The following is an 18,068-nucleotide window of genomic DNA, read 5'->3' as shown; positions in this document are numbered from 1 at the left end:
TCCAGTCCTTCATCTTTAGAAATGCGTGGATTTAGTCCTTTTTATTAATTTTTGTTAAGTTTATTTGACATTTTAAACGCATCTTATAATAATATTTGAGTTAATATTAAAACGAAAATGTGTCAAATGGTGTAAACGATTCAAATACTATCATGAAATGCACTTGAAACGTCAGATAAACTTAACAAAATTTGGTTAAAAGCACTAAATTCACGCACTTTTAAGGATGAAGGACTAAATTGGTATAAAGTTTCGAAGAGGGAGTAATTCCAAATTTTACTGAAACTTGAGGGACCAAAAACATATTTAAGTATAAGAATAATATATAAAAACATGTAAAATATATAGAGTTAGTACTTTGTTTAAAGTTATATTAAGAAATATAAAAGTAAGGAAAATTATACATGTAAAATACTTTTTCAAATAGAATTTGAACCCTAATCCAATACACGTCTTTAATTTTTATATTTAAGTCATAGATTTCCAGTAATACAGTGTGAGGGACCATCAAACACTGCTCTTATTTATGTGTTAGTATTCCATTAATCCTGTGAGAAGTACTATAAGATGATGAATGAAAGTTTTACATCACAGTTTACAACCAGTAGTGATCTTAATTATGTCATAATTTTTTTTTGGCTATTCAATGCAAATGCATGTTAATGTGCTTATACACACACACTTTTATATATATATATATATATATATATATATATATATATATATATATATATATATATATATATGCTTGTTACACAATTTGTACCGCAAAATTTTAGTTTTTTTCTCAAGCATATATACCGAAAACCGAAAAGTATAATGATATTATGGTTTTTATCTTTTGACTTATATCCTTTATTTTTTGATATGATTTATTGTGAGTCATGAATTAATATATAACTATATTTTTCTTTAAAAGAATCAATGACTCATACTAAATTATCTCAAAAAATAAAAAATAAGAGTCAAAAAAAAAATTATAGGATAATTTTCCTACAGAAAAAAGATAATCGTTAAACGCTTAAAACATGTTGGAAGTCCTTCCAGAACAAAATGAAAAGAAAAAAATGAGAATCTGATGATGTTACAGCAGTTGCATATATATAAATGGAAGCCATGTCCTTGATATGAATTATAGGAAAGTGAGAAAAGAAAAGCAAATAAGATTGAAATAATGCGTGGAACAACGAACCCTCTTGTTGTTGGACGTGTAATAGGAGATGTGGTGGAACCATTTGCATGTTCGATTCCTCTGAGAGTTGTGTACAACCATAACAAAGAAGTGATCAACAGTGGTGAACTCAAACCCTCCCAAATAATCATCCCTCCAAGAGTTGAGGTTGGTGGAGATGATCTCAGGACCCTTTACACTTTGGTACAACCTTTTACTTTTCTTAAACCTAAAATCAAACTTCTCATCTTCTTCATTAAGCTAAATCATGCTCATTCATGCATGTATACTAATCTTGCAGGTCATGGTGGACCCTGATGCACCCAGCCCAAGTAACCCAACTATGAGGGAATATCTTCACTGGTAATTATTAACTTCTCAATACAATTCTTATCTCAATCACTTGCTTATTTTTTAAGCTATATAAATTAGGGTTTAAGATTTAGGATTTAGATATTAGATATGAAAAACTTATCTGATTAATAAATAGATATAAATAGATAGATGGTGTTGGAATGTAAAGAGATATTGAATTTTCTGCATAATTGTATCCTCTTTGTCTTGGTTTTTGAATCCATTGAACACCACAAACATCGTCACCAGCACTATGTGAGTGCTTGTGTTTTCAGGTTTGTTATATACCGAGGAGCTTCTTTTATGCAGCTCAAACTTTCTTCCTAAACTTATGAAAAATATATGATTCTCATTTTTCTGATTCTTTTATTTTCTGACATGGTTTAGTGTGAGTTATTGATTAATATATTATTATTTTTTTTCTTTAAAAAAATCAATGATCCACACTAAGTCACATCATAAAGTAAATGATGAGAGTCAAAAAATAGGAATCACAATGTAATTTTCCTAAATATATATGTATAAAAGTCAAAGAAAAACTAACTGGACAATAATATTTTGACAACTAAATTTTAATAATTTTTTTTACAACCTGAAATGATATTTTTTAATTTGTTTTAGAATACATAAAAATGAGAAAATAGAAAAATAAAAAGTCACTTAAAATATGTCACTAATCATAAAAGAAGATTGTCGAAATTTAGTTGTTAAAAAATCATTAAATTATTTTTAACATTTTTCATTGTACAATTTGAAAATACATTTCCAATTACATGATTTAAAAATAAAAATAAAAATAAAAATAAATGTATAATTAAAAAACCTAAAAACATTTTCTAACTTTTTGGAATATATTTTATAGTTGAAATTTGTTTTTTCAACCCATGGATCATAGGGTGAGAGAGAGAAAAAAAATAGAATGGATAAAGAGAGGGGTGCGTCATGTCATGGCCCAATGGGCCTTCGATGGGTATTCGTTTCGGTCGTCATAATTTTTTTCTTGTTTATTTTATAATGCAACCAATTTAACTACATAACTTCTTAAAATATCGACAAAATGATTGAACAAACGTAAAATAACTGATATAAGTTACAGATATAACTTGCCAATTTACCTTTTTAGTTTAATTTTGATCATTTGTAATATGGTGTAATTTATGTTATGAGTGAAAAATATAACAACTATTATTTTTTTTATTCAACACACTTTTTATTTATTTTACACTATTAAAATCTTTTTGTATAGGGAAGTTATTTTTCTAAAAGAGGAGTACTTACAAGTTTTAAGAAAAGAGGACTAACAAGTTAACAACACATTTTCTAACATAACTTTTTCTTGATACACACTTCATTGATCAGAACTTGTTGAAAACTAAATGGATAGGATTCAGAGTTAGTAACCGATAATCAATTTATAAAAATATTAATTATCATACTTTATATTTTATTAATGAGAAAGACTTACATCAACCCACACGTAGACTTTTTCTTTTGTAATATGAAAGCTATATATATATATATATATATATATATATATATATTTGTGATTTTTAATAAACTTCAATAAATAATAAAATATTGTAATAACAGTTTACTTCAACAAAAAAAAAAAAAACCTATTTTTCTACTTTCACTCCAATATAATAGTTTTAAACTTTTACATCCATAACATTTTCTTTTCTTTCAATAAAACGTATGTTGAATTACTGTGTTAATATGATAGAAAAAAAAAATCATTGAATCAAAATTAAAAATGATAAATAATTAAAAGAAAAATGTAATTATGAAAACTTATTAGTTTTTGTAATTATGTTTTTTTTAGTTATATATAACTTTTAATCTCGTTTCGTCAATTCTTATTATTTGTTTTTTTATTTTTATTTTATAATGACTAATGATTATTACAATGATTACTTTAACTATAATCATTAACTAGAACTAGAATAGTTTATTTTAAAAGTAAGATTGAATTTATGTCATAAAAGATTATCTTTACAATCAAAATTACTTAATAATTGTGTGTAAGACTGTTTGTCTGGATCGAAAAATCCGATGATTCAATTATACTAGTGTACATATAAGCGTTGTCACGCCTGTATGTACGCATTTTTTAAATATGCGTGATATTATATTCATAGGTGATGATAATGTATTGTTTTTAAGTTAATATATCAGAAAAGTTTAGAGAATAATGGTTGATAAACAGAGAAAAAAAGAAAAAGCAAAGATAGATGATTTAAGAAAAAACTTGTAAAAATAATGGTCAATTTTAAAAAATGTAATAAATAATTATATTTTAAATAATAAAATTGATATTTTAAAATGTGAACACAAATAGAATCTTTTTTATATATTTATAGATTATGTTAACATTTAATTTTTTTTATCGAGTAAAATCCAATTCAGTCCAAACTAATTCATTTTCATACGATTTCATGTAATAAGTGTAGTATGAGTGAGAAACCCAACTTAGAATCATTTTTATACATGTACTGTGGACAAATTATGTTATATTATTAGTTTTTGTCGAGAATTAATTTGAACAAAGTTTTCATTGATGTATTGATTTAATTGAAGCTTAATCAATCTTTTGTAAAGATTATATTATCTTTTACGTAGATTGATACTTAATAATTACACCTATTAATAAAAAAAATCAAAATTTTGACCAATTGATAGAACCCAATCTAATTTACTCAACAATGGGCTGAGTTGGATTCAGATTAGTGTAAAAAATGCAGAAAATGTCAACCCAACCTGATATTGGGTAATGAATTTATTCAGATCTATCAAGTTCAGCCCGCTAACATCTCTGATATGTCTATATTTTAAAAAATAATTTACATTATATATATATATATATATATATATATATATATATATATATATATATATATATATATATATTATTGATCTATGTCTACGGATCAAGTTAACATTAAAAGAATTATTATTCACCTTTTTTTTTCTTTCTAACTATTGTAATTAATAAGTATAATTTTTAAATGGTAAAAGAAAATAAGATCAAAATTAACTCTTTTGAACTTACAACATCACTGAGCCAATAATCTTTTTTAGTTTTTAAGGATTATGTTAAGAAGCTACCCTTTAAGTATATTTTAAAATACATAATAAAAATTTGCTAACATACTTCTAAAATACGTAAGATATAACTTGCTAAAGTTCCTTTGTTTAAAAAAATGTATGTATGCTATCAATTCTTTGTGTTTGTTAGTATACATCAATTTTTTAAAATAATTAGTAAGTTATAATTACGATTATGTTAGAATTAGTCTAAAACGCTATTTCTTTTTCTTCGATGGATCTTTAGGATGGTAATCAACATTCCAGCAACAACAGGGACAAACTTTGGTACGTACCTGAACTCTTTTATTTTTATTTTTATTACTACTTTCTTCTATTGTTTTTTTATTATTAACCATCATATATATGTTGGGTTATATATTCTTTTACATATATGGTTATAAGAGATTGTAATTTCATATGGATATATATGACATTAGTCTTACACATATAAAATATTTGATATCACTTTTACACCAAAATCTTAAAACAATAGTGTTATGGGTCTTTATTCTTATATAGTGTTTAACTTTGTCTATTATATCCAATGTTAGACTTTGACTCACACTTGAGCTATTTCCAACAATATATATTAATTTGACAGGAGAAGAGATTGTGAGTTATGAAAGTCCAAGACCAACATCAGGGATTCATCGTTTAGTATTTGTGTTGTTTAAACAACCTGGTAGACAGTCCATACATGCTCCTGGGTGGCGTCAAAATTTCATCACCAGAGATTTTGCCGAATATTACAATCTTGGACCACCAGTTGCTGCTATCTACTTCAATTGCCAACGTCAATCTGGTTCTGGGGGAAGGAGACTCATCTTATAATCATCATCATAGAGATTTATATGTACTATACAAGTCTAAGTTTCATACTAAAATAACATAAGATCTTTGATGGAGAGTATAAGTGTTTAGAACTTAGGTTATCAGAATGAGATTTTCATAAATAGAACGTGAAGTATGTATTTGGTTGGTAGCTTTATGTATCAAGCGATGTCACCTTTATTAGAAGTTCGACATTGAATATAAATAATGTTATTTTATAATTATATAAGTAAAAACAAATCTTATCTTTCAAACTGATTTTATAAAATTGAATTGAATTTAAAATTTACTCCTTAATATGTATCAGAATCATAAATTACATAATTTGTTGTTTGTTTCATTATTATTCTTTTCTCTATGAAAACACAAACATGTTCCAATAATATCCAAACTCCACTCATTCTCACTAGTGACACATCTTTACTAGCATCCATATAACAAGGATTTGATCTCTAACTCGTACATTTATAACTTCAATATTAAATTGTCGATGATATATATATATATATATATATCACCCTAACATAAGTATATTTTTTGCATGTGATCTTAGTGTCTCATGGGTGAAGTTTCACGATCCACAATAGAAATGCCTAATGGACCAATAGATTGGACCAGTGGTACTAAGCCCAAGTGTAGATATATGTAGGCCTAATTAATAGTTCATTGGGATAAAGAATTTTATAATCCCACTTGGCTTGAAGCATACACACACTCTCACAAACATTATATATATATATATATATATATATATATATATATATATATATATATATATATAAATCCAAATTTTTATTATTTTTATTGTACATAGATGTGTTGAAAAAAAGCACACACATCTATGATATTATTTTTATTGTAAAGTGATCATATTATATAAAATATTTATGTGAAATATGTTAATTACTACATCTGTGCCCGTAGATTTTTGGAGCAAAATTATTTGTTTTTTTTATGAAGCAGATGGAAAAACTGTTTACTAATATTATTTACAAACTTTATATGTAAATGTGATATTAATTTTGATAGAATTGGGGTGGCTGACATATCAACGAATGTCACGTACTTTCAAAAGCTACTTTAGTCAACTTTCTCTAAGAAAACCTTCTTTATAAAGAAAGGAATCTAGAAGTTATTTGAAGAAAGATGTTTCTTGCTAAGTTTTTAGAATCAAACGAAAATAATGTTTTATATATATAAAATTTGAATATTTTTTTAGTTCTTAAAATTTAATTTGTTTTCACAAATTTTAGCAATTTATTTTAGTTCCTATCCATTATTAATATTACACTTACTGTTACTGACGTGTCTAACTATATTAATCTGAATGGTAAAACATATTACTAAATATAGTAATTTTTTTTTCTTAAATCTTTGTAGTCATTCAAATTTACACCAAAATTTATTTCAGTACCCAAATTCAGGAAGTAACATTTTTATTTCTTAAATTTAAAATTCACACTTTAAATTCTTCAAATTTAAAAATAACTTTTTATTCTTTTTTATTTTAAATTTGTCATCCAAATTTTAAAAAAAATTTGAAGCATTTTTAATCCGGAAACAGTTCATTTTTTTTTTTTAAAGTTGAAATTGTTAAAAATTTATTGACATAGCTAACGCATACATGTTTCATCTTAAAAGAGACGAGTTTAAAAACAATGTTTTACATATTTTTTATTTTCCTCAATCTTCTCATCTATCAATATCAAATAGTGGTTTGAAAAATTGCTATTATGACCATTCGAGTGTAGCTTTTTCTTATCTTCTATTATACTTATTGTTTTCACGTTGTTATAAATAAAATTTTGAACATATATCAAGGTTTACTAGACTGTAATACAAGTTCTTTTTTCTTTCACTAAATTTTGAAAATTTAAAGTTACAAACAAATTTATCTTAAAATATTAATCAACAAAAATGTTAGAAAATATATCTATAAGCACTTAAACCAATTGATGTAATAAGAAAAAAGTTGTTATAGATTTTACGGATCTTTATTTATTTATTTTCACTTAATTTTTTTACATTAAAAATAACACGAAGCAAACAATTCATATTCAGTTTCGAACTAGAGATTTTTTTCTTCTGAATTTAAGAGATCAACAGTTTTTAACTTTATACTCAAGAGACAGAAAAACAAATCTTAATTGAAAAGACAAAAAGAATATGAAAAATTGAGAAATTAAAAAAAAGAAAATATTTAAGTATATTAAATAATATTTGGACTTTAGTATGTGGATGTTTGGTCCTGTGTGCAGAGAAAGTGAGGAATGGGAATATGGTGTTTGATCCACACATTATCATGTAGTGTGGTCGCGCACGCAAAGATGCCTGATGGTTCAGTTAAGACACAAAAGTCGGGAATACGAATGTGCAAACCAGATTACAGACTTCTTAACCAACTTCTAATTATTCTTAACTATGACAATGTCGAGGTTGTTCCAATTTCAAGTGTGATAATAAAATCGTTATTTATTATGTACGTTTAAAAAAGTGTCTTTTGAAAACCTCACTTTATAAACCGATTTTGTGGGATTAAGTTAGGTTTTAAACTAACTTTTAACATGGTATTAGACTTAATTAGAATTTATCCACATTCTGTTCTATCTGATATTGGACTGTTAACGGACCACTCACTAATTTTAAAAATAAAATTATTATAGAGTGTTATGAAAACAACATGCATTCACAATCGTAACCTTTTTGTTAGAATCTGATGGCAGGGAGATAGATATTTAGTGATATAATGGTGTTATATTCTTGAAGGTGAACCACTAAGAATGTTTGAGAGCATCGTATAATGAGAGAGACAGAACAGCTTTAATAAAGTTGTGAATGGAGCCATAAGAAGAAGCATTTGAGTTATGATGGGTGTCGTGTCGTGGCGAGATCTCTGCTCTCAAAGAACCTTTGTTTTCTTGGTGTGGTTTCAATTCACAATTCTCTTCTCCTCCCAACCACGAACTTGATAAGTAACACATCTGCGATACTTCAATTCTTATCAATCACAAAATTATTTTGTATATGCCCCTCGATCATATTAATCAGTCAGAAAAAAATAATTTTTTAACAACAAAATTGTGATCTTTCTAATAATTTGATATGACATCTTTTAATTAGTTTTCTATTTTTTTTAATTAAAAAATAATACATCAAGTTAAAACAAAAATTGTTAAAATTTAATTGGTAAAATATCATCGTCCATTAATTACTTATGTATATATGTCTAAACATTTTTTAATTTTGAAAACCATAGCTATAATTTTAATAGGAAAGCGTTTAGATATTACCATGATCCCATCGAAATTGTAGAAACATAAATGGGAGAGATATATCGTAACAAAATTTACCACCTTTAAAATATTTAAACGCATTCAATATTTTTCTTTTTAATATTATATAAAATTTTAACTTTTTACTATTTGGATTTCACCCAGAGATATGTTTACCAAAAAAAAACAATTTAAGTTGCTTTCAGATTTGATTAATTAAGCAATTTAAAAAAGAAAATCTAAAGAGTCATTCGCAAGTGGACAATCAATTTCAATAAATTCTATGGAAAGAGACAACTACAAGGAATATTTAAAAGCTCATTTATTTTTATTTATTTTATATAAAATCTATTATTTAGATAAATATCTAAAATAAATTGAATTTTTAAATGTAATTTTTTTTCTCTTTTAAATTTCATGTTCATAAGAATGTTGTTAGATGACTTGATGTCGTGACATTATCAATTTAACCTCACTTTAGATAATTCAAAAACATGATAACAAAACAATAGTAACTTGTACTGATATCACCAAAAAATAATCTCCATCAAATATAATATTGTACATTAAATTTTCAACTAAGAATTATTATGATTTTTCAACAACTAAGAATTATTATGATTTTTCAACTCTTAGCTAAAATTTGTATATAAGTAAAATGTAAATCTCATTTTACAAGTTGGTTTTATAATATTGAATTAAGTTAAAATTATGTTTTTAACATGGTATTTAAAAAAACCTATCCTATCAGAAGATTTATTGCACATCTTAGACATGATTCCAAATTTTTATTTTACTTTCTTACATGAATAATGATAAAACTATGTATGAAGATAAAAAAAAAAAAAACTAGTATTGCATATTAAATTATATTTAATGGATTTCAGTAAATAACTTTCTTATTAATATAGTATAATAAACTTAATTATCTGTTTTTAATTATATGATATAGAGAGAAAGAGATATAGTTTTTCTTTTAATATTTGTTTGTTCAAATGGCACCTTCCATTATATTTGGTCTAACATTTTATCTCTACCTTTATACACTCTTGCTTCACAAATCCGAAAAAGACAATGTGAGAAATGCCATTTATTATAATCTACACCTTAAAAAGTATATGTATATTGTCTAAATATAGATTATATATGGTATATTTGCAATATGAAAACATATATTGTTCAATATAAAGTCTTGAAACTATGTTATCTTAAGCTTCTCATCACATATTTCTTAGCTTTCAAATCTCCCTCTAAATAATAAATAAACATATTTTCGTAATATTGTTTGAATGTGTATTGTTGAATATGAATATATTCGATTTGTTTAATTATGCATGGAAACTAGGATGAATATATACATATTTTTTCTCTTAATATATATCTCCATTTTAAATTATTAAAACATTTTTAGTTTATTAAATAATTTAACAAACTTAATTAACTTTTCTTTTGACTTTATTTTTATAATTTATTTTTAAGACATATTTTATTTACTTTTATAATTATTTAATTTGAACTTTTTTTATGATTGTTATTTGATATTTATATAAATATTATATCCTATTAAAGGTAAAAATAAGAATAAAAATAAACTTTTATTTCAAATAATCGAATCCACACTCATCTCGTTTTGTTTTTACGAGTACTTCTTCTCATATTGAACTACTACAAAGAAACTCTACATAATTTGTTATTAATAACTTGTGAGCACGTGTTATTTTCTTTTCATTCACAAATCGCACATTTTTGTTTCTCTTAATGTTTATTTGAGCGCTTTCATTATTTTTATTTCTCCATACAAAAAACAGAGAATATGTTGTATGTCTCTTCTTCTTTTTTTCTCATTCTAATTCGTTTATTCTATTTGTTTTTCTTACTATCTTTTTTGTTTCTTTATACATTTTTTATTGTATTATTTATTATTAATATTTTTATTATTACTACTATTTATGTTATCATAATTTTGTTTTCAAATTTAAAATTTTAAAAAGTTGAAAAATTAAAAAATATAAAGCAAATATATAATCAAGTAAATGATGAATAAAAGTTGAAGTAAATTAAATGGTTAAATATGTTTTTGTTCCTTAATTTTCAGTAAATTTTGAAATTAGTCCATTTCGAAACTTTAGACCAATATAGTCATTGATCTTTCGAAATATGTGGATTTAGTCCTTTTAATCAAATTTTGGTAGATTTATTTAATGTTTTGTACGTATTTCAGGATTGTATTTGAGTTGTTTATATTGTTTGACACATTTTTGCTTTAATGTTAAGTCAAATATTATTATGAAACGCGCTTGAAATGTCAAATAAACTTAACAAATTTGATTAAAATGACTAAATCCATATATTTTAAAAGATGGAGGACTAAATTGGTCTAAAGTTTCAAAATAGATTAATTTCAAAATTTACTGAAAGTTAAGGGACAAAAACTTATTTAATCCCAAATTAAATGTACAACTTTTTATCTATAAAGTATCTTAATTGTGTAATTTTGTATAGACATTTTGTTAACATTTACAAAGGATATACGTCATGATTATCGAACAAATAATAGAGTTAGTAAGGCTTTTAAAAAGTGTTGGTTTAATATTTTTTAAACAATTAAGGAAAATAAATGTTTAAACAATAAAAAAAAATGCTTCCGCAATTTGACAATTTTCAAGAATGATGAGTATAATTTACTCAAATAATAATTAAGAGGGACTAAAGTCGAACAATCTTAAATTGTAGTAACTAATAATGAATTAAAGACGAAAACTTAACTTGAATAATAAAAAACATAAATATCAAACATTAAAAATAAATAACTCGTTCTTACCTATTTCTTAGTATCATGAAGAATTTTAGAATTTATGTAGTTTGTTTTAAACAAGTATATATGCATTACTCTACATTGGTGTCCTCTTTTTCTATTTATAATTTTTTAAGATATATATTAAACGTTGTCTATTTTATTATATTTTTTTAGTTTTAATCTCACCTTCTCTTATTTTAAAATAATTATCCTACTCAAGAAAAAAAAAACACACTACAAAAGAGGGACAAAGTGGAATCCACCCTCCTATGAGCTTCAGTAGAGAAAAAGAAAAGGTAAGTACCGTACGCAAAATAAACTAAGAAAATAAATAAATTAAATACTTAATTATTAAATTCTAAAAATTTATGTTTTCGTTCCTATATATATATATATATATATATTATTTTTATCAATCAACAATATGATTAAAATAAATAAATCACCATGGCTTTTGCTTATATAAAAAATCATATTTCACTATAAAAAGTATACATACATGAATAAAGGATGAAACATGTTTGGATGAAAATTCTAAGCCGATTTAGAGAAATCTATGCTTTTATAAATGAAATTTGATTTAAGAATTACCACTTTTGTAAACCTTTTTATTTGGCACAACTCTGTTGGATTTTATGTTAAGTTTAGAGTATGACCACATGTTTATATGTTAGATTACGATACTTGAGAAGCTTGCTACATATTTGATAATAAATTATCTTGAAGAATAAAATATTTTAGATTACAAGTTAAGAATTCGAAAATGAAACTCATTTATTGCATGCTAATTTATTTTATCATTATTGGGTTTTAAATTGTGGAAGAACAAATGCTTTACTTTCTTTCATATAAAACTATTAAATTTCATGAGTTGACGTTCCATCTCATTTATTTATCTTTTTATTTTATTCCATCTATAGCTAAAAATTCAAACATAAAGTAAAGATGCTTCTTTTAATTTTTTAACACGTGATATACTCCCTCCTTTTCTCTCTTCACTCCTCTTTTTATAAACACGGATCTAAATCTTATATAAAGAAGAGTGTTCATGATTACATTATGCAAAAATATAAATCACTCAAATTCAATCTAAATATTGAATTAATTGGGTGTTTTTAATACGTGAGTACATATCAATTCAATCCAATGAAATTTATTATTTACTAGATCGAATAATGTTTTATGTTAAATCCATACTTTCAACTTTCCTATTAATATAATATATTTTCTATTTTTATTTGTTATTTTACATATATATAATTCAGAAAAAAGAAAGAAAAAAGTCACATTTTTTTGTCTTAACTTCCTTTTTCAAACCTCTATACCATGCTACTTTTTTAGGTTTTGGTTTAATTTATTTAAATATACTATTTAGTCAAAATACAAATAACATACATATTGGATAGTATATTTTAAATGTATTTATAAATAAATGTAATATATTTTAAAATTTGTAAATATTTATTTTTAGAACGCATATTATTCTAGTCAAAAGTAAAGTATTAGTCAAATATTCAAAGTATTTTGTCTCCGTTTACTTTCTAAAGTTCTTTTATGCATATTTTTTTTTCGGTCTTCGGTGGTGTTCGATCTTTGTTGTTCACCAAACTCTCTATTTAATTGGTGTCATTTGTCATAACCAGAATGGTTACTTACATAATTAGCATTCAACCTCTAATTTACTATATTAGTACTTAATCTATCAGTATTAGGTTTAACAACTCAATTAATATTGAAATTAAGACCCAATTGACATTCACCTTAACGACTCAATCGATATTAAATCTAACATCACAGTTATAAACCTAAAGTCAACTGATCGTTAAATATAAGATGATCTCATTAAAATTTAATAGAAAAATACATATATGGATGAATGAAATTGAATCCAACTGAAACATATCCTTATACACACCTTAAACACTCCTAATATGTATAAGGAAAAAAAAAAGGAAGAATCTATCGAAGTCACATCAGAGAACTCTCACACACAGACACAAGTGCAAGAAGGTTTATAAATAGGCACAAGCACATTAATTTAGAAGGTGAATTAAGGGGAAGGAAAAGATCAATGGAGGATCCCCTTGTAATTGGACGTATAATAGGAGAAATTTTGGATCCTTTTAGAAGTTCTGTGAGTCTGAGAGTTGTTTATAAGAATCAGTATGATGTTATGAATAGTTGTGAGTTGAAACCTTCCCAAATTGTGAACAAACCAAGAGTTCTTATTGGTGGAGATGATGACCTAAGAGTCTTTTACACTCTGGTATGCTACTTCCATAGTTTCTCTTTCACATTTTTCTTCATTTATCAACACTTTTTTACACACTCTGCATTAATTCTTCTATAACCAGATAGTGGTGAACCCTGATGCTCCTAGCCCAAGCCACCCATGTTTGAAGGAATATTTGCATTGGTCAGTGCCTTCTCTTGCTAATCTATAACTTTTCTTCACTTCCTTCACTTTACCATAATCTCAAACTTCAACACAAAAAAAACTTCTTTCCTTACTTCAACATTTTAATCATCAATTTTATGTTAAGGAGAAAAGAAAGAGCCTCTTATTTTATAATAATCAGAATTCCATAATTATGTTCTTGATTTCGATCCATGTAGTGCAAATCATACATAAATTAATCTAGATTTTGAAGTGTTGGACTAAGTAAAAAATATATAATAAGAATCATGTCAAACAAACGAATTGAACATTGGTAAATAAATACTAAGAACGCTAATTAAGGAATTAAAAGAGCGTGTAACATTTTTTTTTCTCCATAACTCCATTCTCCCATAATTTCCAATGAATATTTTATCCATTAAAGTAATATTTTAATTTAAGGTTTTTTTTACACAGGAATTTAGAAAAAATAATATATACGTAGCTTATTGACATAATTTTACTAGTGATCTTACTTTTCCGATAAATACACAACTTAGTTTTCTCTATCGGAAATATAAATATTTTAGTAGTTTGATCGGACAAATTACTCTTCTCTATTGGAAATATAAATATTTTATTAGTTTAATTCGAGAAAAAAATCAGAATAATTAATTAATACTTTAAAATTTGAAAACATTGACCACAATAGTTTTGAATTTGACAAAATTATTTTATTGCCTTAATCCCTTATTCTAAATGGTCGCCAACAAGACTCTTTAAATCGTTTTTACTCGCTATAATTTAGGTTATTACTTCTTACACCATATTCCTACTTCATTTTTCGAAACACATTAAAATAAATCTGGAAAATTTTCTCCGGTGGACAATCATCACACTTGTATTATGGAAATAATTTTTTGGAGGCTTTTGATTAGGGGTGCACCAAGAAATTTGATAGGGTGCGGGAAGTCTTTTGTCACTGGTTGTTTGGCCCAAGTTTTTGCAGACATAAAAGTTACTTTAAAGCTCTTTTTAAAAAAATAATAATAATAGAAGTTGTTTGGCAATATTCATCTGGTTTAGTTTAAAAGTTTTTTTAACCTAAAATTTGTTTATGAATAGATAATTAACTTTATTTAAAATTAATTGCCTTATTCAATGAAAAATACATCCAAAAATAATTATATTATGTAAAATTAGTTTATTCAAAAATATGTTTATTTTAACAATAACAAAAAACTACATATATAGTATTCAAATATACAAATATAAAAATTTAATTTTAAAAACGTTCATGAATATTAATTTTGAAAATTATTTAATATTATGTTATTGTAATTAGTATGAATTAAATAGATTAACATATATAATATTGAAGGTTTATATGTTATTGTTCAATACAAATTTTAAAAGAATAAATTGATATATATTAAAAATTTATTCAACAAATATACGAAAATAATTAAGAATAAGAAACTTCATTACATATTAACAAATATAAAATCTGAAATGAAATTGAAATCAACAAATGGTAGTCATAAACATTTTGAAATATAAAAAAGTAAATTTCAACGTAATCAATGCATTTATATTGTTTTAGAAAAAGAGAGCTTCACATTAAATAAATATGATTTAAAATAAACTAAAATAAATAGATATTTTTTAACATATAAATTAATATTTTGTGTGTTGACGGAATGCGTAGGTTGGTAACCAATATTCCAGCTACTACTGCGGCAAGCTTTGGTACGGTTACAACATTTAAATTTGTAATGTTTTTTTGTCGGAATGGGTTAATTTTGTTATGGTTATTTGTGTGGTATGTTACAGGACACGAAATCGTGGAATATGAAAGTCCACGACCAACGTCGGGGATTCATCGTATTGCTTTTGTGTTGTTTCGACAATTGGGTAGACAAATAGTTCATGCTCCAAGATGGCGTCACAATTTCAACACCAGAGATTTTGCTCAAGTTTACAACCTTGGATTACCGGTTGCTGCCGTCTATTTTAACTGTCAACGTGAAACTGGTTGGGGTGGAAGAAGAGCTTAACCTTATCAATATTTTAACCAATAAATTTTTATTATTTTTTCCTATAATTTCAAGTGATTTCAAAATATAAAAAAAAAAAAATTTAAAAAATATCACTTCGAATTATAAGAAAAAATTAAAAAAATTAATTTCTTGAAAAATCATTCTCTCATCCTCGATTATCAAACCACACTTTCTATTATTCACTTCACTTCACTTCTTGTATACCTTTCTCTTTGTATATCTCTTTTTTCTTCGAGCAGAATATATAGCAACAATATTTTCTGTAAGCATTTTATTTCTTTTATTTTGTTCCAGTTGAATTTTAAACCTATCACATTCATTTAAAATATCATAAAAATACTTCATTTAATTAAAATAAAAACAGAAAGAAACAAGAAACAAATTTAAAATTTAGAAACTAAAATCCGAGGGAAAAAAATAGAGAGTCTAAATTGTGGAGAATAAAATACAATTTAAACCAAGAAACAAAAAATATATTTTCAGTGGCTAGTAAATTCGAAGGAATTAAATAAAAAAATTACGAAATGTAAAGAAACTCTGATGGATCCTTAGGCCCGTGACAGAAGCCCTAAAGGCATCGGATAGATCCAAAGTATTTTTCTTGGGCCTACACTATTTGATTGCTCTTTTTTTTTTTTTGTTTTCTAAACTCCACCCCAACTTTCTTCTTCTCCGCGAGACACTAATTTTTGTTTTTCTTTTCTCTTACTGCTATGCTTCTTCTCCTTAGTCCATTTCCTCTTATTCCCTTTCGCATAAATAAAATACAAAAAACAAAAATCGATTTATTTGGGTTAACGTTTATTTTTTTGGTTTGTTAGATTGAACGTTTTTTAATTTGGGAAATGATCACAATAACGAGAAATTCGTATTCGATTCACATTATGTGAAATCAATTAGTCGCAATATGACAAACAAAATGAAGAAAAAAAACTGTGATAGAAAAGAAAATAATGAAAATGTTTGTGTTATTAGTCAAAAAAGGTGGTGCCACCTAAAAACACGTTATTAGATCTACCGTTATATAATAATAGCAATATCGGACACATAAGCCTATTTTCAAGGACATAAATACGTATTTATAAACTAAAATAGGAATAAATATTTATTTATTTTTTAAATTAACACATGGCATGTCGAAAGAAAAGCTGTGAAATATTGTAAAATATAATATTAGCATTTTTTTATTATTATAATTGTTCACAACTCTTTTTTTTTTTTTTTAAATCCAAAATAATTGTTTGAACTTTGACGGGGTAAAATTTTTGTCTCCAATATTAACTTTCTCACAAACCTAATTTCTCTGATATCAGTTTTAATCTTTTAGAAATTCAGTCAAAATAATGTTACAGGTTTAGATGGTTAACTGGATTTGAAAATGAATCAAATTTTGAAATCCAGTTAAAAACGACTACCGTATTTCGAAATCCGTTTATAAAACTCGTCAAATTTCGAAATCCGATTAAAAATTCACACAGATTTCGAAATATGATTAATCACTTTCACGGCTTCCAAATCTATATTTGCTTAAATTTTGTTTTCAATTAAAATTTAATAAATATTTTAATTAATACGTTTTTATTAAATATTGATTTATATTAACATAAAAAATAAAATATATTATATTTGGTTCAATTTTAATTTAATAAAAATTTATTACATATTTTAATTAAGATATTTTAATATTTAATATAATTTACTGTATATTAACTGAATTCCAAAATCTGTTTAACATATTTATTTAAATTTTGTTTTAAATTAAAATTTAATAAATATTTTAACTAGAATAATTGTTTTTTATTATTTATTTAAATTAACATAAGCATAAAACATATTTTAATTTTAGTTTAATTTTAATTCAATAATAATTTAAACAAAATTTATTAAATATTTTAATTAATATATTATAATGTTTTAATATAATTTATTATATATTAGCATTATTTCAGAATCCAATTAACATATTTATTTAAATTTTATTTTAAATTAAAATTTAATAAATGTTTTAATTATTATGATCTTTTAAAAAATTTATTTAAATTAATATAAAAATAAAATATAATTTATTTGGTTCAATTTTAGTTTAGTAAAGATTTAAACAAATTTATTAAATATTTTA

At 24.5% G+C, this 18,068-nt stretch overlaps 2 protein-coding genes across 4 annotated transcripts; both read left to right on the top strand.

Moving 5' to 3' along the window:
* The first annotated feature begins 1,135 nt into the window (after window positions 1-1,135).
* LOC114185975 (protein FLOWERING LOCUS T 1-like) lies at window positions 1,136-5,697 on the top strand. Of its 2 annotated transcripts, none has more exons than XM_085672857.1 (4): window positions 1,136-1,339; window positions 1,473-1,534; window positions 4,857-4,897; window positions 5,214-5,697. In XM_085672857.1, exons 1-4 carry the CDS (start codon window positions 1,175-1,177, stop codon window positions 5,441-5,443), a joined length of 498 nt encoding a protein of 165 aa, XP_085528983.1. In that variant the 5' UTR covers window positions 1,136-1,174; the 3' UTR covers window positions 5,444-5,697. The 2 variants fall into 2 exon arrangements, with proteins under 2 accessions (XP_085528983.1, XP_027929767.1); XM_028073966.2 differs by having other exon boundaries at window positions 1,136-1,375.
* A 7,846-nt stretch (window positions 5,698-13,543) lies between these two features.
* On the top strand, window positions 13,544-16,215 carry LOC114185839 (protein FLOWERING LOCUS T-like). 2 transcript variants are annotated; one of them, XM_028073773.2, is made up of 4 exons: window positions 13,544-13,778; window positions 13,867-13,928; window positions 15,598-15,638; window positions 15,723-16,215. In XM_028073773.2, exons 1-4 carry the CDS (start codon window positions 13,584-13,586, stop codon window positions 15,944-15,946), a joined length of 522 nt encoding a protein of 173 aa, XP_027929574.2. In that variant the 5' UTR covers window positions 13,544-13,583; the 3' UTR covers window positions 15,947-16,215. The 2 variants fall into 2 exon arrangements, with proteins under 2 accessions (XP_027929574.2, XP_085530173.1); XM_085674047.1 differs by having other exon boundaries at window positions 15,598-16,215.
* Window positions 16,216-18,068: the final 1,853 nt, after the last annotated feature.

This window comes from Vigna unguiculata, chromosome 5, assembly GCF_037176805.1.
Source record: "Vigna unguiculata cultivar grain cowpea cultivar isolate G323 ecotype 2 chromosome 5, ASM3717680v1, whole genome shotgun sequence".
NCBI lineage: Eukaryota > Viridiplantae > Streptophyta > Magnoliopsida > Fabales > Fabaceae > Vigna > Vigna unguiculata.
The sequence above is the reverse complement of the archived record's forward strand: the minus strand, read 5'-3'. Positions and strand labels throughout refer to the sequence as shown.